The 23,917-nt window shown below is 44.2% G+C and overlaps 1 protein-coding gene across 1 annotated transcript in view; it reads right to left on the bottom strand.

The window, feature by feature from the left end:
* Nucleotides 1-23,917, bottom strand: part of IQGAP1 (IQ motif containing GTPase activating protein 1) — a 168,317-nt gene that overhangs the window by 55,081 nt on the left and 89,319 nt on the right. Inside the window, exons 15-25 of the mRNA XM_074966741.1 lie at nt 16,646-16,809; nt 10,573-10,663; nt 9,222-9,389; nt 8,691-8,833; nt 7,980-8,150; nt 4,798-4,881; nt 4,159-4,230; nt 4,000-4,069; nt 3,335-3,543; nt 614-769; nt 282-445 (exon numbers count right to left, since the gene is read on the bottom strand). Of these exons, the coding sequence (XP_074822842.1) occupies nt 282-445; nt 614-769; nt 3,335-3,543; nt 4,000-4,069; nt 4,159-4,230; nt 4,798-4,881; nt 7,980-8,150; nt 8,691-8,833; nt 9,222-9,389; nt 10,573-10,663; nt 16,646-16,809 (1,492 nt within the window). The remainder of the gene's footprint in view (nt 1-281; nt 446-613; nt 770-3,334; nt 3,544-3,999; nt 4,070-4,158; nt 4,231-4,797; nt 4,882-7,979; nt 8,151-8,690; nt 8,834-9,221; nt 9,390-10,572; nt 10,664-16,645; nt 16,810-23,917) is intronic.

Raw genomic sequence — 23,917 nt, 5'->3', positions numbered from 1 at the left:
CCTCCTCAGAAAAGCAGATGCTTTTAATCTAAAATAAAATCATCCTAAAACCCAATGTAAAGAGGCTTGTTTTCTCCTCAGTGGTTATTATTGAATAGCTCCTCTCCAAGCTAACAGATATTTCTTTGTGCTTCAGGGAAAACCAAATTATTCTGAGACAGAAACTGGAGGCTCAAGCATGAACAGGGATAAACTGTGTAGCAGAAGACATTAGGTGATAAATGCTATCATAATAACGGTCCTTTAAGCCATCTGTATGGCAAGGCCATGGCAGCACATACTTGATTTCTTCCTGCAGTGCTGTCTGGAAAAGCCGAAGTAACAGGTATTCTTCCCTCTGATTGGATGCATAGTTATACAGCGTGAAGATCACCGAATCCATAAACTTGGTGGATTTGTTCTGAGGCATCTGAAAAATCAGCTTGGCCAGGTAGGTGGGATTAGTCTACAACAACAACAAAAAAAGGTTCAGCATTCACTCCCAAAAAGGCCAGGACGACTGGTGGCAATAGTGGGTCCAAAGCACAGTGCACAAATAACAACTGATTCAAGACATAGAAGTCTCCATGGAAAGAGGCTGTCAAAAGCTCTAAGCCTTAGAGGAGCTGCTTACCTGAAGCAAGTAGAACAGGTGCTGATACGCTTCCAGCTTCTCCCTCTTCTCTTTGCTTAGAGCCTTTAAACCTCCCCTCTGTTTGTTCAGCATCATCATGTCAGACAGCTGCTCCTTGTTCTTCTTGGTAAGTTTCTTACTATGAGAGACAACATCCTGCAAAGACAATCAGAGAGAGATTCAAATCTAACTTAAATCTCCCAAATCCTCATTCACATTTTTTAAAAACCGTGTCCTTTTAATCTCTATATTTATTAACACTGCACAGAGAATTATGCACAATTTTATACCTGGATGTGCTATGGACACTGCACTGGTTTCATTAGTTGATGATTTCCTGCTAGCAATGATCAAGAATAGCATTCGCATGGTGATTTAATTAAATCCATCAGCTGCATTCAGTACAACTAGCCATAAGGTGTTCCTCACTCGATTGCAGCCACAGGCTGGGATAAACTATCATTGTGCAGTAGTTGTCTCTTTCTTAGTGGATCCAGAGAGTGTTGTATTGAGAGACTGCTCACTTCCCTGTGGGCCCACTCTTGTTCTGGTACCGTGGGGCTCAAGGTGCACCTGAAACTGCTGGATCACAGTGTGATTTAGTTTGGAATGAGGTCTTCAATATGTGGATTACAGACAAAGCCTGTTTTATTGAATCTGCCAGGTACAATTTACTGATTTACCCAGAGTCCTGGATGATGGTTAGCTGACAGACTCAATAAAAGGTAGGACTGATGTAAGCGGAGATACTCAGGTTCACAACCTCAGGGTCCTGTCTGATATGCAGCTGCTTCTGCACATCCAGATTTTGTTATTATGAATCAAGTTTATTATGGTAGTGCCTAAGGGACATACAAAAATGGGGCCACATTGTGCTAAGAGCTGTACAAACAGAGTAGTAGACATTCCCTGCCCCAAAGAGCTTACAATCTAAATAGACCAGACAGACATGGGGAGAAGGGGTATAACACAAGCAAAGTGAACAATGGGATGGGAGCAATGCTCACATTAGTTCCACAATTTATTTATATATTTTTTGCTAGGTTACTGGTTACAGGTTATATATTTTTTGCTAGGTTAATGTGCTGGGGCACAGGTCACTTGCAGATTTAAACTAGAGTATATGGTGGATTCTCTGTAACTTGAAGTCTTTAAATCATGTTTTGAGGATTTCAGTAACTCAGCCAGAGGTTAGGGTGTATTTCAGGAGTGGGTGGCAAGGTTCTGTGGCCTGCAATGTGCAGGAAGTCAGACTAGATGATCATGATGGTCCCTTCTGACCTTAAAGTCTTTGAGTCGATGAGGATGTTGTAACATCAAGCTTGCTACAAAGCTGTGGATCTATAAAACCAAAATCATATTCCCTCTATTGTATGGAAGTGACATATGGGTACTAAGGAAAGCTGAAGAACCCCAGATTGACATTTGTCATTCTCGTCGTCTTCATCAGCTGACCCATGTCACATCTCATAAACAAGGCTATTAAAAACTGAACCTAGTAACCATCTCCAGTCAGCTCTGATTCAGTTTTGGCAGCTTTCTTGATACAGATATATTATTAGAATAGAAGACCAATGAATTCTTAAGCATCTGTATCAAAGAATGTCACTATGTGACTAGCGATCATGTGAGTGTCAAAAGCTTTGGTGGTGTAGTAAGATTGCCAGTGATGGACAAACTGGCCACTTTAAGCATGTTGCCAGAGACTGATGCAGGTGGTGCTCTATTTGAAAGGCCATGTCCCTTTGGGATTTACCATAATGAGGATGATGATGGGTGGGGGATGGTGGGAGAGCTCTGTGTGGGGGTAGAGGGAAAGATGGCGGGACTGAGTAGGAGTTATCACCTTTACACATTGGCTCCAGCTGCTGCTGCTTTTACAATACCCGTGAATGTGCCCAATATAGTAGATGTGTGCATTTTAAAAATTAAAATAAAAGTATTTTGCTTACGTGCCGGAGTTAAGGGGCTGAATTCTCTAACATTCTTACTTATGTAATGCAAGTATGTATGCATTACTTTTATAACCATTTTAGAGATGGGGACACTGAGGCACAGAGGGATGAAGTAATTTTACCAAAGCCCCTCAGCAAACCAGAACCAGATTAGAATTCAGGAATTCTAGTCACTCAGTTGTCGCTAGACAATTCTATCCTCTCTGTGAAGCATTTCAACAACAAACCCCCTAGGATATTTGCCACAATTTACAGTAGAGCTTTCCCTGGGCTTATCATGTGTCTGATCCACAGTACCTAATTTAGACTCTATGCTACTGGGGCAGTGACTTTGTCTCTGTTCTATTCTGTGCTGGGCACATTGATGCCATAGGCTCTTAAATAATAATTGAAGGGGCACAGCAGTAATATTTTTGCTTTGAACAATCACCATCTTCTTTAACAAACCTCTCGCTCAGGCAGCAACCTCAGAAGGCCCCCCACTTCATCTCTTTCTTCTTGCTTGGCTATCTCTGAAGCATTTCTTTTCTTTCCTTCTTTCAGTTGTGCTGCAACCACCCACTTGTCCTTCTGAATCTCCATCAACTTCCACTTGTCTTGACTATCGCACAGAGGCCCTCTGTTTCACATGTACTTCCTTCCCCACAGTGGGACTGATAGTTCAATTAGCAGAGCTGTCTAGAACAGCTTAAAGCAATGTCTCTCCATGATCTGGTCTATATGCCTGACTCTGTTCTTTGGCTTTCCCTATTAGTGTGCTTCATACCTGCAATGTGATTTTGTTTTTCACAAGAAGTCCAATTTTGATGTCCATCAGATTGAGGTCATTTTCCAGTTGCTGATTGGATCGGATAAGGGTCACAACCTCCTCACGCAGCTTCATTAGGTCAAGCTCCTCCTGAAAATCTTGATCACTTTGATCCAGTAAGTGGACAAATTTCCGGACCACAGCCATAGGTGGGTCTTCAGCACTGACTAAAAGGAAATGAAGTATCAGGCAAAGAGCAAGAGAAATCAATGAATACACATTTTAACAGCATATGAAGTATCTATCACTTGACAAATTTAGCACCACACAATATAAACAGCTTCTAGAAAAATCTGGAATTACTTATTTTTGGACAAAACGTGAGCATAACCAGCAACAAAGGAAAGAGTCACACAAATACCAAATCTAGGCCAATTTGTGATGCCCAGGTTAATTGAGAAGCTGTAGTTCTACCCATCAGTAGCTACAGTGATGTCTGGATTTAAAATCTCTCACCCTCAGTGTTCCCCAACCTTACACACTCCCCCACCAATACCACCCCAAATACCTCCCATACTACTACTCTTCTAAATGGTCTACAGTAATGCAGACTACATTAGCAGTGTGCCATGGAAATACCGACTCTTCAGGTATAAAAGCCTCATTCCCTTGGCAATACTTACTGAGAGTTTTGTAGTCATCTCGTGCTTTATTTGCACGAATAAAGGCCTGGATTTTTACAATGTCATTTATCTAGGAGGAAAAAAAAATCCCACATCATTTCATTCACAGTGTAATACAGAAAATATATATTAAAACTAGTGTAGCAGAGAGAGTCTTACGTGGTCTCTGAAATACTGCAGACGATCTCTGTATCGCTTTCTGGCTTGATGCATCCTGGTCATTGACTGAATCTGTGAAGTAGTAATGAGATACTCAGAGATAAATTCTTTCCTCCAAGACAAGGTCCCACAACAACCTTATTGCCACAAAGACATTGAGGAATTAGCAGGAATTTAAAGAAATGCAACAAAAATTATCAGAGAGCTGGAGGGATTGATGCTAAATATGTAAATTTTGGCTAAATTACACATGAGGAAGGAGAGAAGCAAATCCTAATATTCTATAAATATTTGAAGGATATCAATGCCAGGAAGGGAGAGGGATTATTTAGGATCATACACAAAGAGGGGGTATAATTAGGAGAATACGGTAAAGTTAAGAGAAGGATTTAGGATGAACATTAGAAAAAACTTTCTGACCATGGGATCAGTGAGGCAGTGGAATTTTCCAGCGAGAAAAGAGGAAGAAGCCCTGGTGATTTTTAAAACTACACTGGACAAAGAACTAGAAACAGTACATAATCCGTGATACTGAATGATTCTGCCCTGGCGCCTGAGGATAGACTATATGACTTAAAAGTTCTTTTTCATCTCTGCTTTCTGTGACTATGAGTAAACACACTTCCAAAGAAACTGTACCTTCACTACTTGGTCCTTGTGTGCTCGCAGGTACTCCAAGCGATCTTGGTATTCCTTCCGCTGCTTGTAGCCACGCCATTGAGACTGAAACCAGACAATGCACACACGCACACATAAAGAAGTTTACTTTGCAAGGCATTACCATTCTTAACACTCCCCTGCTATTCATCATCCCAAGTTTGCCTTTGTCCAAGTGTAAAATTGAGGATTCATAATTTTTTTTTTTTTTGAGTATGTGTGAAAAATGTTAGATGCACTATGGGTACATCTACACTGCAGTTAGACATCCGAAGGTGGCCTGTACCATCTTACTCAGGTTCACAGGGCTCGTGCTGAGGGGCTATTTAACTGCAGTGTAGACATTGGGCCTCAGGCTGCAGGTCAAGCTCTGGGACCCTCCCATCTCAGAGGGTCCAGCCTGAGCCCAAACATCTACATTGCAATTAAACAGTCCCTCAGCCCGAGCCCTGTGAGCCCGAGTCAGCTAGCACAGTCCAGCCACAGGGTTTTAACTGCAGGGTAGACATATCTTAACAGGTCCCCTTGCCCAATAGTCTTCATTACGGATTTTATCATGGGCAAGGTGATAGGTATGTGCCTTAAGAAGGGAGCTGGACCACAAAAAAGTGGCTGTCCACATAGATTTAGTGAAGGTGTTCCATGTATAAGGGGTCACGTGGAAGAAATGCAGTGCTCTTTAAGAAAGAAATCCAAATTTGTTAACTTTTGGGAAAAAGACACTTCTCTGCAGGCTCTGGGGAAGGGGGTGTGGAAAAGCTTGGAGGTATCCAATTGCTGTTTTCTGTGAAAGGATGAAATTTTATTCAGTTTGAAGTATACATACGTCTTGTGGAGATAAACTACTCATCAAGTACAGATCAGTCACATATTACACACTGGAAGCATTATTCACTCTCCCCCTGCAAAAAGTGTCCAACCCTCATGCCAAATGGTGCTTCTTCCCTCTTCTGACCCCCTAGCTCCTTGAACAACCTGACCACGAAGAGGAGCAACATGGTCCCCCCATCAATCCTGTGAGTGACTATCATGCCCACTCCCTACTAACCAAATGTTCCGGCTCTGTTATGAAGCCACTGATCTCTCTGATTCCTGGCCTAAGAGCTACCAGCTCATTCTACATTCCTCCCAGGTGGTTCTAGCCCAAGAAGGATCCAGCCGTACAAGAGGGCAAGTTGCATCAGCTTCACACCTGAAGGATTACAACAGGTAATAGGAGAAAGGACAGAGTTCACTCCATATAAGAGTCCTGACCAGTCTTGCCTAGCTCCCAGTTTTTCGCAGATCTCCTGCTTTTGTGTCTGCTCTCTGCTTCCCCAAACTCCTTACTGAGTCTCCAGTTTTGGCCAGCTACAAGGTAGGTGAGGCCAGGTTCTAAGATCTACACTACACAGACAGATCGATGTAAGGCAGCTTACATTGACCTAATTAAATCAGTGTGTACACTACAGCCTTGTCCTGCCGATGTATGTGCCCTATTACACCAACATAATAACTCCACCTCCATGAGAGGCGTAGGGCTTATGTTGGTGTAGTTAGGACGACAAAGTGTTTATATATACACTGCTACTTACATCGGCTGTTAGATCTTGTCAATTTCAAGAGAGTTGGGCAGCTGGACCCTGCTCCCTGATCCCAGCTGGGAGCTGGGGCAAGAATGGATCCGTCTCCCAACTAGGAGCTGGGACGAGAAGATTAGGTGGCTGGACTGCGCACCCAGCTGGGAGCCAGGGTGAGAATGGACCTTGCTCCTGGCTGGCAGCTGGAGTGAGAAGTCTGGGTGCCCCCCCAGGGTTGGGAACATTGGCTGTCTTGTCAATTTCACGGCTCCATGGTGGATGCCAGTCTCCCAGTGGGAGTGGAGGGGGGGGGGGTAAGATGCCGGGGTAGCTGGACCCCGCTCTCCAGGGGCAAGAAGCCCTGGACAGCTTCTTCCCTGCTCATGGCGGGGAACAGGGAGGTAAGGGAGGGGGAGCAGCCTGCTGGGAGCCAGGGAGACTATGGGGCAGCCACGCTTAGGTCAGTGGAAGCACTCCTAGTGAGGACATGCTCAACCGAAGCGAGGAGGATAGTGTGGACATGCACCACCACAGTAATTACTGCGGTGGCTGCAAGTCATAAGAATGGCCATACTGGGTCAGATCAAAGGTCCATCTAGCCCAATATCCTGTCTTTCGACAGTGGCCAATGTTAGGTGCCCCAGAGGGAATGAACAGAACAGGTAATCGCCAAGTGATCCATCCCCTGTCGCACAATCCCAGCTTCTGGCAAACAGAGGCTAGGGACACCATCCCTGTCCATCCTGACTAACAGCCATTGATGGACCTATCCTCCATGAATTTATCTAGTTCTTTTTTGAACCCTGTTATAGTCTTGGTCTTCACAACATCCTCTGGCAAGCAATTCCACAGGTGGACTCTGCGTTATGGGAAAAAATTCTTCCTTTTGTTTGTTTTAAACCTACTGCCTATTAATTTCATTTGGTGACCCCTAGTTCTTGTATTAAGGAAGTGTTATTTACTCCTTCTCATATTTACTTTCTGCACACCAGTCATGATTATATAGACCTCTCTCATATCCCCCCTTAGTCATCTCTTTTCCAAGCTGAAAAGTCCCAGTCTTATTAATCTCTCCTCATATGGCAGCTGTTCCATACCCCTAATCATTTTTGTTGCTCTTTTTTGAACCAGTTCCAATGCATCTTTTTTGAGATGGGGCAACCACATCTGTACGCAGTATTCAAGATGTGGGCGTACCATGGATTTATACACAGGCAATATGATATTTTCTGTCTTATTATCTATCCCATTCTTAATGATTCCCAACATTCTATTTGCTTTTTTGACAGCTGCTGCACATTGAGTGGATATTTTTAGAGAACTTATGCACAATGACTCCAAGATCTCTTTCTTGAGTGGTAACAGCCAATTTAAACCCCATCATTTTATATGTATAGTTGGGATTATGTTTTCCAATGTGCATTACTTTGCATTTATCAACACTGAAGTCAACCTAATATAGGTTTACTTTATTTTATACCCTAAGTCTAGGCACTACTATAATTCACATAAATAAATAATAATAAAATAATAATAGTATCACAATATATGTAGTATGGACACAGAAAGAAGTCACCCATAGACAAAGACATAGGACTTCACTACCTGGATACAAGTGATTGCAGGGACTTGCTTCTTCAAGAAATTCATTCTGGAGTTGAATTCCTGGCGAACAAGGTACCCACGGCAGCAAGCCTGCAGCCTGGTAATCAGGTTCTCATTAGCAAGCCAGAGCTGCTCTCTGTTGTACGCAGCGGTGACTCCAGAGATAGAGCTCTGAATTAGTGTTATGGAGGAAGAGGCAGTGCAAATCAGAAAAGGAAAAAGGACAGGTAGAGGAGACAAAAGTCAAGATGGTACATTAACTTCCTATATCATGCACAAAATATCCTAAATTATCCTTCAACATACACTGGGATCATGATCTTGAGCTCAAAGTTATGGTGAATTTGCTGAAGTGGCTCCTCTATATACTTTCTCCAGAGAGAAGGAATTTCCTGACACATGGAGCCAAGGTGAAATACATCATCTATAAAAATCTGCTAGTCCCCAGTAGAAAGGGTGCAAAGCATGTGTATAGCATAATGGCAAAACCAAAAGGGCATGGTGGCACACCCAAAAAGGCACAATTGAGAAGATGATGTAGCAGCAAATTATTTGTTTTAGTTATTTTTAAACAGCATTATCTTTTAGTCAATAATTCTATTTGGATTAAGCTTTAACTCGTAGGATAATACTGGGGAGAATTACTCAGGTGAGCAACTACAAAGAACTTGCTTTTTTCAGGGAGACAATAAGCACTTGTTATTCTACTACCTGTATCTCCTCCCGGGAGAGCTGGGTATTATTCTGCACAAATCCTGAGGGTTCATCCCAACGTCCCTCTCTGGTTCGCAGGTTATGGTAATAATAATAGCCTCCTTTCACCCAGTGCTTCACCCACTCACTGCCATTGTCCCCTGTGAGCAGGAATTGAAGTACAGGAACTGAAGGTGAAGCACAGCCTCCCAGCACACAGATAACATTCATTAAGCAATCATCAGTAGAACTGCTTTTAACTATCTGTTCACTGCAGCTAGAAAAGCAGATGTCATTCCCCCAAGACCTTACTGAGCTACTTACCATAACATGCTCCTGAAGTAGAAAACATGCTACTAAACATTTAAGTAAAAGTATATTTTCTAAATGTTAAAAAGAAGACCCCCATCCCCTCCACACAACCCTAGACTCCATCCCAGACAGATTTTTTCCCTGGCCTCTGCTTTCCATACCACCATCACAGATTCATCTGCTTTCTTCTTGCTAGTTTACCATTTAAAATTCAGTTGTACAACCCCCACAGTTCACCTGCTGCCATTTTTTCTTTCTTGGCTTCTGCCAGGTCACGCTGGTATGTCTCATCACACTCCGGAGTGACTCCATACAGTCCAACATCAGGTGAGCGCAGGGCACTGAGGGTCTGGCCCACATCACCATGGACCACTGCTTCATTAATGGCCAGAATTCCTAAGGAAACTTAGATAATGCACAGAAGAGTGGGTTACCTTGGAATCATTTAATGTCATTATTGTGATACTATAATATTAGAAATTAAAGTAGACAAGAATAAGACTATATTTTATAAAACATGACAGGGGTTAAAAAAGAATATCAAGAAAAATGTAAGATGACTACTAAAAGCTGGGGAGGGGAGGGCAGGAGCTTGGAGAAAATAAAACGCTCAGCTACTTTGCCTTCATCGTCAATACAAAGGACGCTAGTGGGTTCACATGATAAATGTTACAGAGAATGCGAGAATATAAAAAAATCAGACTACATAAAATGCAAGAAAAAAATCTCGATAATTTAAAGGTATAGAAGTTAGCAGGGCTCCCACTTGTTTCAGAGAGTTAAAATGGCAAATAAAGGAAACTGGTGAAAAGAATTTAAAAAGGCTTTTGATAAAGTCTATAACACCACGCCATCAAAGAAACTTACAACCACAAGGAGAGAGAGAAAATTCTGTCAGGAACTGAAAAAATAGTTGAGAGAGGAAACAAAGAGCAGGAATCAACCATGGTTTCTGGAGACAGAAAGGAAGTGAATAGTGAGGTGCCCATGAACCAGTGCTAGGCCTACTGTTCAAGATTCTTTTAGGGTATCTGAAAGCTGTGGTGAATAGCACAGGTGAAAAATGCTAATGTACAAAATTATTTAGGTTAGTAAAAATCAGTGCAAATTTGAGGAACTCCAAAAGCATCTAATAAAACTGGGTGACTGGGCAAAATAATGGCAGATTATATTTACCATAGACAAATACAATGTAATATGAACCGGATTAAATCATTTAAATTGTGCGTGCATGCACAAATACACAGATGAGTAATGAATTGGTTGCAACCTCTGGAAAAAGATTTAGGCATTATTGAGTGCATTTTGGTGAAGACACTTGCCCACTGTGCTGCAGTGGTAAAAAAATACCAAATTGGATGCTTGGATGTATTCAGAAGGTAACATAATAACGTGGAAAAAATAACACCGTTACAATAAGTTAACAGTCTGGCCTCACCTTGAATATTGCCTTATGCACATGGACACCACCTGAAACACTCCTCCAGAGCACTCCACGCAGTGACAGTTTTATGTCTGAACCATCTTGTAGAAAGTCTGCGGACGCCTGATGATGAAGATTAATATAAACACTTAATATGCAACTTACATTTCTGTGCTTCCTCTGTGTCCCTGTTTGATCGATGAATCCCATCCTGAATTTCATCCAGCCACAGCACAGCTGTCTCATCCCGAGTGTCCTAAAGAAAAAACGGGAAAAAGCTCATCTCCTGCTGTACATCTAAGATAATTGAGCCTAGTGAAGTAAATTGCGCACATATCAAGTGTTCACACATTAAGTTTCAGCCACAGAGGAAAAAAAGCCACATTCCTCTCCAGATACTCTGCATTTGACTACAGCATAAGAATTAAAACTTCATGTGTTCCTGTGACCAGCAGAGGCTGCTACAGCCATAACTCAAGCAGGTTCTTCTATTCTTCTCCTATCATCTCATTTCCAAAGATAAACTTGCTGAGGAAGGGGGAGCAACTGATAGATTCTAATATTGTGCATAGCTCTAATAAGCAGAGATCAGGGACACGAGAGCAAAAGGCCACTGAATTAGCACCAAGTAGCCTAAAGCCACTCGGAGGACATTGTTTCCCTGATAGTATGGGAAGAAGACTCTAGCCCAGCGTGGAGGGCCACATCTAGGTATGGAAATTGTATGGCAGGCCATGAATGCTCACAAAATTGGGGGCTGGGGTGCAGGGCAGGGTGAGGACTCTGGCTGGAGGTGCGGGCTCTGGGGTGGGGCCACAAATGAAGAGTTCAGGGTGCAGGAGAGGGCTCTGGGCTGGGACAGAGGGGTGGGGGGGGGGAGGAGAGGACTCCGGTTGGGGGTGCAGGCTCTGGGGTGAGGCTGGGGATGAGGGATTGGGGGTGTAGGAAGGTGCTCCGGGCTGGGACCAAGGGGTTAGGAGGGCAGGAGGGGGATCAGGGCTGGGGCAGGGGTGCGTAAGGGGGTCAGGGGTGTAGGCTCCGGGTGGCGCTTACCTCAAGCAGCAGCATGTCCCCTCTCCAGCTCCTATGCAGGGGCGCGGCCAGGCAGCTCTGCACGCTGCCCTGTCCGCAGGCACCACCCCTGCATCTCCCACTGGCCGTGGTTCCCAGCCAATGGGAGCTGCCGGGATGGCACTTGGGGTAGGGGCAGCGCACTGAGCCTCCTGGCTGCCCCTATGCATAGGAGCCGGAGGGGGGATACGCTGCTGCTTCCGGGAGCCGTGTGGAGCCATGGCACATGCGGAGTGGGGCAAGCCCGACCCCACTCCCTGGCTGGAGCACTGGAGCAGGGCAAGCCCCCAACCCCACTTGCTGGCGGGAGCTCGAGGACCGGATTAAAACGTCTGAAGGGCCAGATACAGCCCCCGGATTGTAGTTTGCCCACCCCAGCCTTAGCCTATGTACAAAGAGGCTACAAAACATGTGAAAAAAGAGTTCTTAAACATGATTCAAACTTGGTTTCTCCCCATCCACATTCCGAGGCCAAAAAGCGTTAGAATAGTCTTTGGCTGGAAGTGCGTTAAACAGACTTTAAACTAAGCGTGGGAACCCTGTTTAACAGGCCATTGTATATAGGGCCTTCGTCACACACACTAAACTGCTCTGGTTGGACTTTGAACAAAACTATTCAGCTGTGTTTATGTGCAGGAGACTGAGATGAGGGAAAAGGGGTAGAAGTTTAACAAAGACCCAAAACTTATGCATGAAGAACAAATGACCTTGCAGCTGCCAAGTATAGTCTCTCTCCACCCACCATTTGCTTCCTGTTGCTAATTACTAAAAACAGAAACCACCTCCCTCAGCCCTCACTGTACAAAGAGAATACAGGAAACACTCAACTCCAGCACAAAGTGCACCACTGCCATACAACATAAAGAGCCACTCCAGAGCGGGAAACAGGGGTTTTGAGGGTCAATTCCAAAAGAGGCATTTCCTAATATATCCTCTGAATTTGCCCTATTAAAATAGTTTAATTCTGTAGCTTTGAGACAGGTCACAACAATGACCTGGATATCTGTCCCTTTCACTCAAGAGAGCAACATGTCCAAAACAGGCAGCTTTCAGCTAAAAGTCAAACTGATCCCAGGAGAATGGCAGAAGGAGAGAAACTGTCCAAGTGGAGGGGGGAAGAGGGCTTTTCTAGTCCATTTTGATAAAGGTAACTTTGCACACTCCAATCTCTGCTAGTAAAAGTCAATCCACAGAATGTCAGGATGACTAGGATGGCTTTGGAAAAACCCCCACACATTTAGCATTGCAGGGCTTCAGCAATAGTAAGGAATAGTAAGGAAACTGTTACTCTTTCTTCTCTATGAAAAAAAGACCTTGCTTTTGACTTCTCTAAAAACTTCCACATGTACTGTTGCCTGGAAAATGTAACCATACAGTAGCCCCCCATCCAAGGAGAAACTAAGTGACTAAGTTTGAAGGAGTTAGAAGTGACTAAGGAGAAACTAAGTGGCAATCGTACAGTCAGTCCAAGATACACACATTTACTAGCCAGTACTAGTCAGGTTGAAGATTTTCACTATTTTCCTTCTATACTGTAGTCTAATATCTCAATTTCTAAAATTACTCCAAGTGCAGCTGGGAGGGGCCCTGAAGCTGAGTTAATATCCAAAAAAGGCAATTTCACCCCAACTGCAGTTACCAGCCCAGCCTGGCACAAGCTCCCAGCCCACTAAAAGGAGCTCATTATTTCACACTGACTCAGCAAGAGGAAATGATTCAACCCCAGATCAGCTCCTGAGAGATTTTAACCCTTTCGGGGCCCTCATTTGCATTAGTAATTTGTGCAATTATCAGTCATCTGCATTTCAGAAGTTTACATTTACATGGAACCATTGGTGACCTCAACATAGGTCTTAGTCTCACAAACCAAATTCCTACCTAGAAAAATCAGTGATGGATTCTGAGATAAGCTGTATGAAACTCTCCTCCTCAAGTTACCAAAGGCAGAAAAATCTAGCATCCCCTTCTCCAGGGAGAACAGAAAAAGGCAAGGTCAGTTTCTGACTCCAAACTACCCAAAGCAGGCACACCCCAACAAGAATCATGCCCCCTACCCCTTCCCCAGCTAAGAAGATGAGCCACTTACTTATCTCCCTAACTTCTGCTTGTTATTTAGCTAGTGCTGAAATCCTGCCAGACTCTTTAAAGAAGATTCAGAAGATAAGGTTCCCACTTACAATCTATACCAGACAATCATCAGAGCAGGGAAAGGAAGCAAGAGAAGTGGGTGATGATTAGCAGGCAGCTTGTCGGTAGCATATGTTTTGTGTGATCTCTCCTTCCCCAAGTCTCTCAATGAATCGGTTATTCGTTGGTCTCTAACATTTATTTTCTGTATTATAGGTGTAAATAGGTGTAAAATATAGCTTTAACTATATTTTACATTAAAAAACTGATATGAAGAGAATGTTAATATTGCAAAGTCAAGCACTTAAAAGTTAGGAAACGCAAAAATGAAGGCTTCCTGTACGAACTTCATTTGATTGATTATGATTCAAACTTTAATTACATGATCACATTATGTATTTTCCACAGGACCTTTGTCTCATTCAGTGCTCAGAATGGTTATTGCTCAGTAAAAGGATAGCTAGTCAATATTTCTTTTTAATCCTTGTCATTCAACATTTGACCACATACATTATTTACTACATTATATACATGCAAACCCTGCACTCAATATACAATCATCAATTTCCTCATGGGTTTTCTATGGTGCTCTCATTATAGCACACATGCGGCACAGAGGGTATGTCTACAATATAGTTGGGAGAGACCCTCCAAGCAATGTTCCCTCTAATTTTTTCCATCCATGTGCGTAATGAATTTTGTTATGTGCACCAATATTGAGGTAATGTGCGGATGTGCGCCACTAATAGAAACAAAAAACCTAGATATAATATATATTTTTAAAAAGTTACCATAGGGATAATTACTCCAGCCAGGACAGGTTAGGCATTTTAGAATTCACTACTCAATTAATTAAATTTAAGCATAAGAGAGAAATAAAATTACGAAATGCATAGACCAGTTAAACTAAAATAACAGCACTTTGAAAGAATAAAACTACAGAGAGTGTATGTGCATTGCAGGAAGTACCAAGTAGTAACACCACCACCACCACAAGTATGTGTTGGGAGGCGAGCATGCGCTGTCTCTTTAAGGCACTCATCAGAAAGCAGCAGCTGCAGCTCTCCTGCTCCTGAACCCTGTCCCCCCTCCCCTGCTCTCCAGAGATGGGGTACATGGAGAGGGGGGAGGCGGACACCCTAACATCAGTGCTTCCCCTTCCCCTGCCCCTCTGCACAGCAAGCAGGAGGGTCCCGGGAGCGGTTCAGACCAACCACCTGAGCTCAGACCCAGGGAGTAGGATGGGTTTGAGTTTGAGTGGCTAGCCCAAGCCTCTGCCAGTGTCACAATGTCCACACAGCTATTTTTAGTATGCTAGCATGAGTCCTGCTAACACGAGTCTGTCTACCTGGGCTGGAAGGCTCAGTCCCAGCTGCAGTGTAAACACAGCAGAGAGATTAAGTCCCAAATTGTTAACTGCCCACAACATTTGGGTGCCCAACCTGAGACCCCTCTAGAATCCGATTTTTTCAGAATACTGAGGACTTTATATGCTCACAGTACAGTTCCCACTGATTTCACTTACAGTTGAGTGCTCAGCACTTTTGCAAATCAGACCCCAGGTCTCTCAGTTAGGGCAGCCAATAAATGAGGAACACATGTTGGCAACCACCTGTCAAACACCTGGTTTAAGTGACTTGCCCAGCATCACATAGGAACTTTGTGTTAGAGGCAGGGATATAATCCAGTTCTTCAGCATGGCATTCAACTGCCTTAACCAAGAGACCATTCTTTCTCTTCCTGCAGCTCCCTGCCTCATTCACTACATACCTTCCATCTTTTGGAACAAATGAACCAGGGTCCTACGGAAAATCTCTTTTCCTACAGAACCCTGAGTCACTGTCCATCCTGTGCATAGAATGAGGCACAGGTCCTGTGGGGGAAAAAAATAGTATGTGATCATGAAATTAAAGGCTGTATGATAATGCATATGCACAAGGAGGCCAAATTAAGGTTGCACAGACAACCTAAATTATGGTATTTTTTAGTTCTGATTGCTTGACTTTTCAACTTTAATGTTCTTTTAATGAAATATCATCATATAAAAAATGTCAACAGGGAAATATTGTGTAGGAGTAGAGAGGTTATATTACCCCTGTGGCATTGGTGCAACTGCTACTAGACTCTATGCTTCAAGAAAGATGTTGAAAAATTGAACAGGATTCAGAGAAGAGCTAAAAGAATAATTTGTGATCCGGAAAATCTTCCATACAGTGAGAGAGAAAGACAATAATTCAATCTATTATCTTACCAAAGAGAGTGCTAAAAGGTGATTTGATCAGTCTACATGTACCGCACAGGAGAAGATATTTAATACTAGAGGGTTTTTTAATCTAGCAAAGGCAGAACAAGATCCAGTAATAAAATGCAGATTTATAACAGTGAGGGTAATTAACCACTCTTACAATTTACCAGAGGATGTCCATCATTTGGGGGAATTTCAATCAAGACGGGATGTCTCTCTAAAAATTCTTGTTCACGTATAAATTATTGGGCTTGTTGCAGGGATTACTGAGTGAAAATTCCATTGCCTGTGTTACATCAGAGCTCTCCCTCTTGGTCTTAAAAATCCATGAATCCATGAAAATTGCAGGTTTTGAGAAGTTATAAATCCAGTGATTTTGGGTCTGTGTATTTGCTGCACACTGAAGGACCTCACTTCTGAAAATTACCCAAAAGCCTCTGTGTGCTCTCAACAAAAGTGCTGCACGCTATAGAATCGGTGCTCCAAGAGTCCCAAAATGCATTAGTACAGCCTCTGTTCTATGCACTGAACTGAAGCAACAACAAGAGATGCAATGATCCATTGCATACAGTCATCATGTCTGCAGCGGTTTCCTTGGTTTATGGGGACATCCAGCTTGTGGCTGCAAAACTATTTTTCTTTAGTGTAGAAAAAACCTAAGTGTCAAAATATGATCATCCCCACAGAAGGCCTGACAATTGCTTCACTGACATCAGCACTATTTCTGCCATAATCACACAACAGAATATACTGGACTACAAAAAATTCTGCAGAGACCTGTTTAATAGCACTCACCTGTGCTTTCTCCCTCTTGGCTCGGATCAACGTGTCCTGGTAGTGCTGTGCTACCTTTGGGGTTACCCCTTCCAGTTTTGCTGCAGGGATCTGTAAGGCTTGAAGGGTCTTTCTGGTGTCTCCCTCGTCAAGAGCTTCATTAATAAGCCCAATTGCTAAAATCCCTAGAAAAGAAAGAATAAAAGGGACAGTTTCTGGTCAGCAGAAGATCACAAGCCATGTTTTATCATCACTGAATGGTCAGAGTCCTTAATAAAGCTGGTGTCAGCTGAGAATTATCATGACATTTGCAACTGAAACTCAGCTTTTCTGGTGAAGACACCTATCTAATTTCTTCACATGTATAGTGCCCAATCAGTGCTCTGGGCACTGTACAAAAACCAAACTGCTCAGTGGCTCAAGGAAACCATAAGGAGAGACATAAAGAGCCCTAGGGCATCCAGCATAAGCCCTCTCACATCAGATGATCACCACTCTCCCCCCTGGGTCCTCCCAACACCCAGGAGCAGAGCCACTGCAAAACCAATTCCATCTACTCTTACTATGAACTGCAAACATGTCGATACCACCTTCAACAGTATCAAAGGCAGCTGACAGATCCAATTAAATCAGTATGGGTACTTCATTTGTGTGATGGTTTAAAAATCTAAACAAAAAACCAAAACTTTCTACATCCAAAAAAATTATGACACTGTTTTGCACGTTAACTTAAAAAAAAAAAAAAAAGGCTGTGTTTCATAAACTGAAAGTTTCCGGGTTTACGCCTCTCTACAGAGGAATCTCCAGGCTAATTTGGGGGGGAAGTCTTAAATAAAATGAAAACAAACATTTAAAGAACTGAAAAATTAGCTTTTCATATTTTATAAAGAAGTTACTCACCTTGTGCAGTAATGGTTCTTCGAGATGTGTGCGCCTATGGACGCTCCACTGTAGTGTCCCTGTGGGAGCTCCACTGTAGGTGCACTTGCGTCCCTGTGCTGCTGATCGCAGAACTTTAGTATCGGTGTCCATTAGGCCTGCACACATGCACTGTCCCTCCTCGTGCTGCGCCACAAGGCTAGGCCTCGTGCGCGGGCTAACCCCCCTCAATTCCTTCTCTACCACAGAGTCATAGAAAAGAAATCAGAAGCAGAGGTGAGGAGGGTGGACACATCTCGAAGAACCACAAGGTGAGTAACTACTACTACTTCACTGAATAGAGTCCCTATTGGTGCTCCACAACCTCCTCCCCCTACTTTGGAGTTCTTGTCACTGTAGGTGACTCCCGAGCAGTACCCCTTCTGGAGGGCTAGGACTTTGGAGTCGGATGGACCATGGAGCCAAAGATGGCATCGGAGACGGAGTCCCCAGTGATCGCAAAGCATTCTGTGAAAGTGTGGACTGATGCGAATGTCGCAGCTCTACAGATTTCTGAAATAAGGACATTCTTGAAGAAAGTGACAGACTAAGAGATTGACCTTGTGGAGTATGTATGAATAGAGTCTGGAGGAGTCATGTTTTGAACTTGGTAACAACGTCTGATACAATTTGAGAGCCTCTGGGCTGATTTTGCTGAGCCCTTGGATCTTTCCGCAATGGAGTGGAAAATCCTAGGGAACTTCCTGAAAGCCTTTGTCCTGTCCAGGTAGAAGGCCAGTGTTCTCCTGACATCGAGGGTATGTAATATAGCCTCACTGTTATTTTGGTGAGGCTTGGGGTAGAAGATTGGAAGGTGAATCAATTGATTCATGTAAAATGGAGAGGTTACATTAGGGATGAATTTTGGATGCAGCCTAAGCATAATCTTGTCCAGAAAAAATACTGTGGAAGAGGGATGCGCCATCAGAGCCGCCATCTCTCCTATTCTCCTGGCCAAGGTAATTGCTATCAGGAAGGCCATTTTCATTGATAGGTGTGTCAGCAAACAGGTTTCCATGGGTTCAAAGGGGGGCCTAGTCAATCCTTTCAGTACCAGGTTTAGGTCCCACATGGAGGTAGGAAGTCAAGGTTGAGGGAAGAGGTTTACTATACCATAGAATAATAGAATATCAGGGTTGGAAGGGACCTCAGGAGGTCATCTAGTCCAACCCCCGCTCAAAGCAGGAACAATACCCAATTAAATCATCCCAGCCAGGGCTTTGTCAACCTGACCTTAAAAACCTCTAAGGAAGGAGATTCCACCACCTCCCTAGGTAACCCATTCCAGTGCTTCACCACCCTCCTAGTGAAAAACTTTTTCCTAATATCCAACCTAAACCTCCCTCACTGCAACTTGAGACCATTGCTCCTTGTTCTGTCATCTGCTACCACTGAGAACAGTTTAGATCCATCCTCTTTGGAACCCCCTTTCAGGTAGTTGAAAGCAGCTATCAAATCCCCCCCTCATTCTTCTCTTCTGCAGACTAAATATTCCCAGTTCCCGCAGCCTCTCCTCATAAGTCGTGTTCCAGTCCCCTAATCATTTTTGTTGCCCTCTGCTGGACGCTTTCCAGTTTTTCCACATCCTTCTTGTAGTGTGGGGCCCAAAACTGGACACAGTACTCCAGATGAGGCCTCACCAATGTCGAATAGAGGGGAATGATCACATCCCTCCATCCGCTGGCAATGCCCCTACGTATACATCCCAAAGTGCCATTGGCCTTCTTGGCAACAAGGGCACACTGTTGACTCACATCCAGCTTCTCGTCCACTGTAACCCCTAGGTCCTTTTCTGCAGAACTGCTGCCTAGCCATTCTGTCCCTAGTCTGTACGGGGGCATGGGATTCTTCCGTCCTAAGTGGAGGACTCTGCACTTGTCCTTGTTGAACCTCATCAGATTTCTTTTGGCCCAATCCTCCAATTTGTCTAGGTCCCTCTGTATCCTATCCCTACCCTCCAGCGTATCTACCACTCCTCCCAGTTTAGTGTCATCTGCAAACTTGCTGAGGGTGCAATCCACGCCATCCTCCACATCAGTTATGAAGATATTGAACAAAACCGGCCCCAGGACCGACCGTTGGGGCACTCCATTTGATACCAGCTGCCAACTAGACATGGAGCCATTAATCACTACCTGTTGAGCCCAACGAGCTAGCCAGCTTTCTAACCACCTTATAGTCCATTCCTCCAGCCCATACTTCTTTAACTTCCTGGCAAGAATACTGTGGGACACCGTACCAAAAGCTTTGCTGAAGTCAAGGAACAACATATCCACTGCTTTCTCCTCATCCACAGAGCCAGTTATCTCGTCATAGAAGGCAATTAGATTAGTCAGGCATGACTTGCCCTTGGTGAATCCATGCTGACTGTTTCTGATCAATTCTGAAGCACTTGGAGGAGAGCAAAGTGATTCCTTGAGGACCTCCTCCATGATTTTTCCGGGGATTGAGGTGAGGCTGACTAGCGTGTAGTTCCTTGGATCCTCCTCCTTCCCTTTTTTAAAGATGGGCACTACATTAGCCTTTTTCCAGTCGTCCAGGACCTCCCCCAATCGCCATGAGTTTTCAAAGATAATGGCCAATGGCTCTGCAATCACATCCGCCAATTCCTTTAGCACTCTCGGATGCAGCGCATCCGGCCCCATGGACTTGTGCTCGTCCAGCTTTTCTAAATAGTCCCAAATCACTTCTTTCTCCACAGAGGGCTGGTCACCTCCTCCCCATGCTGTGCTGCCCAGTGTAGTAGTCTGGGAGCTGACCTTGTTCGTGAAGACACAGGCAAAAAAAAGCATTGAGTTCATTAGCTTTTTCCACATCCTCTGTCACTATGTTGCCTCCCTCATTCAGTAAGGGGCCCACACTTTCCTTGACTTTCTTCTTGTTGCTAACATACCTGAAGAAACCCTTCTTGTTACTCTTAACATCTCTTGCTAGCTGCAACTCCAAGTGTGATTTGGCCTTCCTGATTTCATTCCTGCATGCCTGAGCAATATTTTTATACTCTTCCCTGGTCATTTGTCTAATCTTCCACTTCTTGTAAGCTTCTTTTTTGTGTTTAAGATCAGCAAGGATTTCACTGTTAAGCCAAGCTGGTCGCCAGTCATATTTACTGTTCTTTCTACACATCGGGATGGTTTGTCCCTGTAACCTCAATAAGGATTCTTTAAAATACAGCCAGCTCTCCTGGACTCCTTTTCCCCTCATGTTATTCTCCTAGAGGACCCTGCCCATCAGTTCCCTGAGGGAGTCAAAGTCTGCTTTTCTGAAGTCCAGGGTCTGTATTCTGCTGCTCTCCTTTCTTCCTTGTGTCAGGATCCTGAACTCGACCATCTCATGGTCACTGCTTCACAGGTTCCCATCCACTTTTGCTTCCCCTACTAATTCTTCCCGGGTTGAGAGCAACAGGTCAAGAAGACTCTGCTCTTAGTTGGTTCCTCCAGCACTTGCACCAGGAAATTGTCCCCTACACTTTCCAAAAACTTCTTGGATTGTCTGTGCACTGCTGTATTACTCTCCCAGCAGATATCAGGGTGATTGAAGTCTCCCATGAGAACCAGGGCCTGCGATCTAGTAACTTCCGTTAGTTGCCAGAAGAAAGCCTCGTCCACCCCATCCCCCTGGTCTGGTGGTCTATAGCAGACTCCCACCACAACATCACCCTTGTTGCTCACACTTTTAAACTTAATCCAGAGACTCTCAGGTTTTTCTGCAGTTTCATACCGGAGCTCTGAGCAGTCATACTGCTCTCTTACATACAATGCAACTCCCCCTTCTTTTCTGCCCTGCCTGTCCTTCCTTGAGGAACCTTTTAGTAGTTGGGTGTGACAGCACTGAATACCTTTCTACAGTTTGGTGGAAAGCTGTTATAGACACTAGATGAGCCCTAAGAGAGCTTAGAGATTGTCCCAACTGTTTTAGGGTCAAAGCATAATCTAGGATATGCGGAAGAGTCGCAGATGTTGGGGAGATTTGTTGTAATGTGCATCAAATCTGAAACCTGGATCATTTCTGCAGGTAAATATGTTGTGTCAAGGACTTCCTACTGTGAAGTAGTACCTCCTGTACCTCCCTTGAACAGGAGCTTTCTAGGTGTTGGAACCAAGCAGGAGCCATGTCTTGAGGTGGAAAATCCCCAAGTTGGGATGCAGGGTATGTCCTCTGTTCTGCAAGAGGAGGTGTGGGATGGCCGGGAGAGGGATTGGTTGGCACATTACAAGCTGTGCCAGGTAAGGTTACCAGGTCTGTACAACCAAGCAAGAGCAATCCAAAGGACATGAGCTCCATCCCTTTTTATTTTCAGCATGACCTTTGACAGTAGGGGAAACAGAGGAAAGATGTAGAGAAGGTCCTGGTCCCAGCAGAGAAGGAGAGCTTCACCCAGGGAGTGTTGTCCCATTCCTGCTCTGGAGCAGTAGCGTGGACATTTCTTGTTCAGTGAGTGGCGAAGAGGTCTGTGGATGGTGTCCCCCCATCGTCTTAATAGGTTGTGAAGCACTGTCAGTTGTATCTCCCAGTCGTGGTCGTGTGGCAATTTGCGAGTTTTTTGTGCCCGGGAAATAAGCTGCAGACAGTATAACGTCATGGGAGATGCACCAAATTCCATAGCCTCATAGCTTCTGCACATAGGAAGGGCAACCTGGCTCCCCACTGCCAATTGATGTAGTACATACACGCTATGTTGTCTGTTAGGATCTTTGCGTGTGATCCTGTGATCAGAGGGAGGAAAGGGGCGCAGGTGTTCCTGACCGCTCTTAGCTTGAGGACATTGACATGAAGGGGTATCTACGCAAGCGACTGTTTGCCTTGTATCGTGAGGCTGTTTAGATGTGCACCCCACCCTATGAGTGATGCACTGGTGGAGAGGAGCAATGATGGTGATGTTTGCAAGAAGGGCACCCCTTTGCAAACATTGGCTGGGTCTTTCCACCAGTCTGAAGAGTTTTTGATTCCGGTGGGTAGTGACAGGGATTTGTCCAGCCTGTTCTTGTTTGTAAACTGAGCTGAACCATATTTGGAGGCATCACATATGAAGCTTGACATGTGATATTAGCACTGTGCACGCTGCCATAGAACCCACGAGTTGGAGGCAGAGTCTGACTGGTATTTGTGGGCTGTTCTGAATGGTGTCTATTAGTGTGACTAAGGATAGGCACCTGTGTTGAGGTAAGAGGACTTTGACCTGTAATGAATCAAGGTCGGCCCCTATGAATTTCAGGCTTTACACTGGAGTGAGGGCTCATTTCTGGGTGTTCATCTGTAGACCCAGTTCCATAAACAATTGAATTGTAGCTTCAGTGACTTGGTGAGCCCCTCAGCGAGCTCAGGCTTTGAGGAGGCAATCTTCCACGTACAGGTAGATCGTTGAGAACATAAATGAGTGGCCACCACTGAGTGAACCTTGGAAAATACTCTCGGGGTTGATGATAGCCCAAAGGGGTGCACTCTGTATTGGTAGTGGTCACGTCCCAGAGTGAATCTGAGAAATCATCTGTGAGCAGGTAAGACTGAGATATGAAAACAAACGTCCTGGAGGCTGAGGGCTGAAAACCAATCTCCCTGTTCCAGTGCTGAAATGATCGTTGATGAGGTGACCATCTTGAATTTTTGAGCCTTGACAAACTTGTTGAGAGCTCTGAGGTCTGGTATGGGCCTCCAACCTCCCTTCCTTTTGGGTATTAGGAAATAATAGATGCCTCGTAGATGCTGAAGTACTGGTTCTATGGCTCCTAACTGGAGGAGGTGATCTATCTCTAATCGTAGTAGCGACAAAGAGTCCTGTGGCACCTTATAGACTAACAGACGTTGTCAAGGTTCCTCCCCCACTCTGAACTCTAGGGTACAGATGTGGGGACCTGCATGAAAACCTCCTAAGCTTACTTTCACAAGATTAGGTTAAAACTTCCCCAAGGTACAAATTAATTTTATCCTTTGTCCCTGGATCTCCACTGCCACCACCAAACTCTAACTGGGTTTACTGGGAAACGTAGTTTGGACACGTCTTTCCCCCCAAAATCCTCCCAACCCTTGCACTCCACTTCCTGGGGAAGGTTTGGTAAAAATCCTCACCAATTTGCATAGGTGACCACAGACCCAAACCCCTTGGATCTGAGAACAATGAAAAAGCATTCAGTTTTCTTACAAGAAGACTTTTAATAGAAGTAAAGAAATCCCCTCTGTAAAATCAGGATGGTAGATACCTTACAGGGTAATTAGATTCAAAACATAGAGAATCCCTCTAGGCAAAACCTTAAGTTACAAAAAAGACACACAGACAGGAATAGTCATTCTATTCAGCACAATTCTTTTCTCAGCCATTTAAAGAAATCATAATCTAACACATACCTAGCTAGATTACTTACTAAAGTTCTAAGACTC

Source organism: Natator depressus, chromosome 10 (assembly GCF_965152275.1).
Source record: "Natator depressus isolate rNatDep1 chromosome 10, rNatDep2.hap1, whole genome shotgun sequence".
NCBI lineage: Eukaryota > Metazoa > Chordata > Testudines > Cheloniidae > Natator > Natator depressus.
The sequence above is the reverse complement of the archived record's forward strand: the minus strand, read 5'-3'. Positions and strand labels throughout refer to the sequence as shown.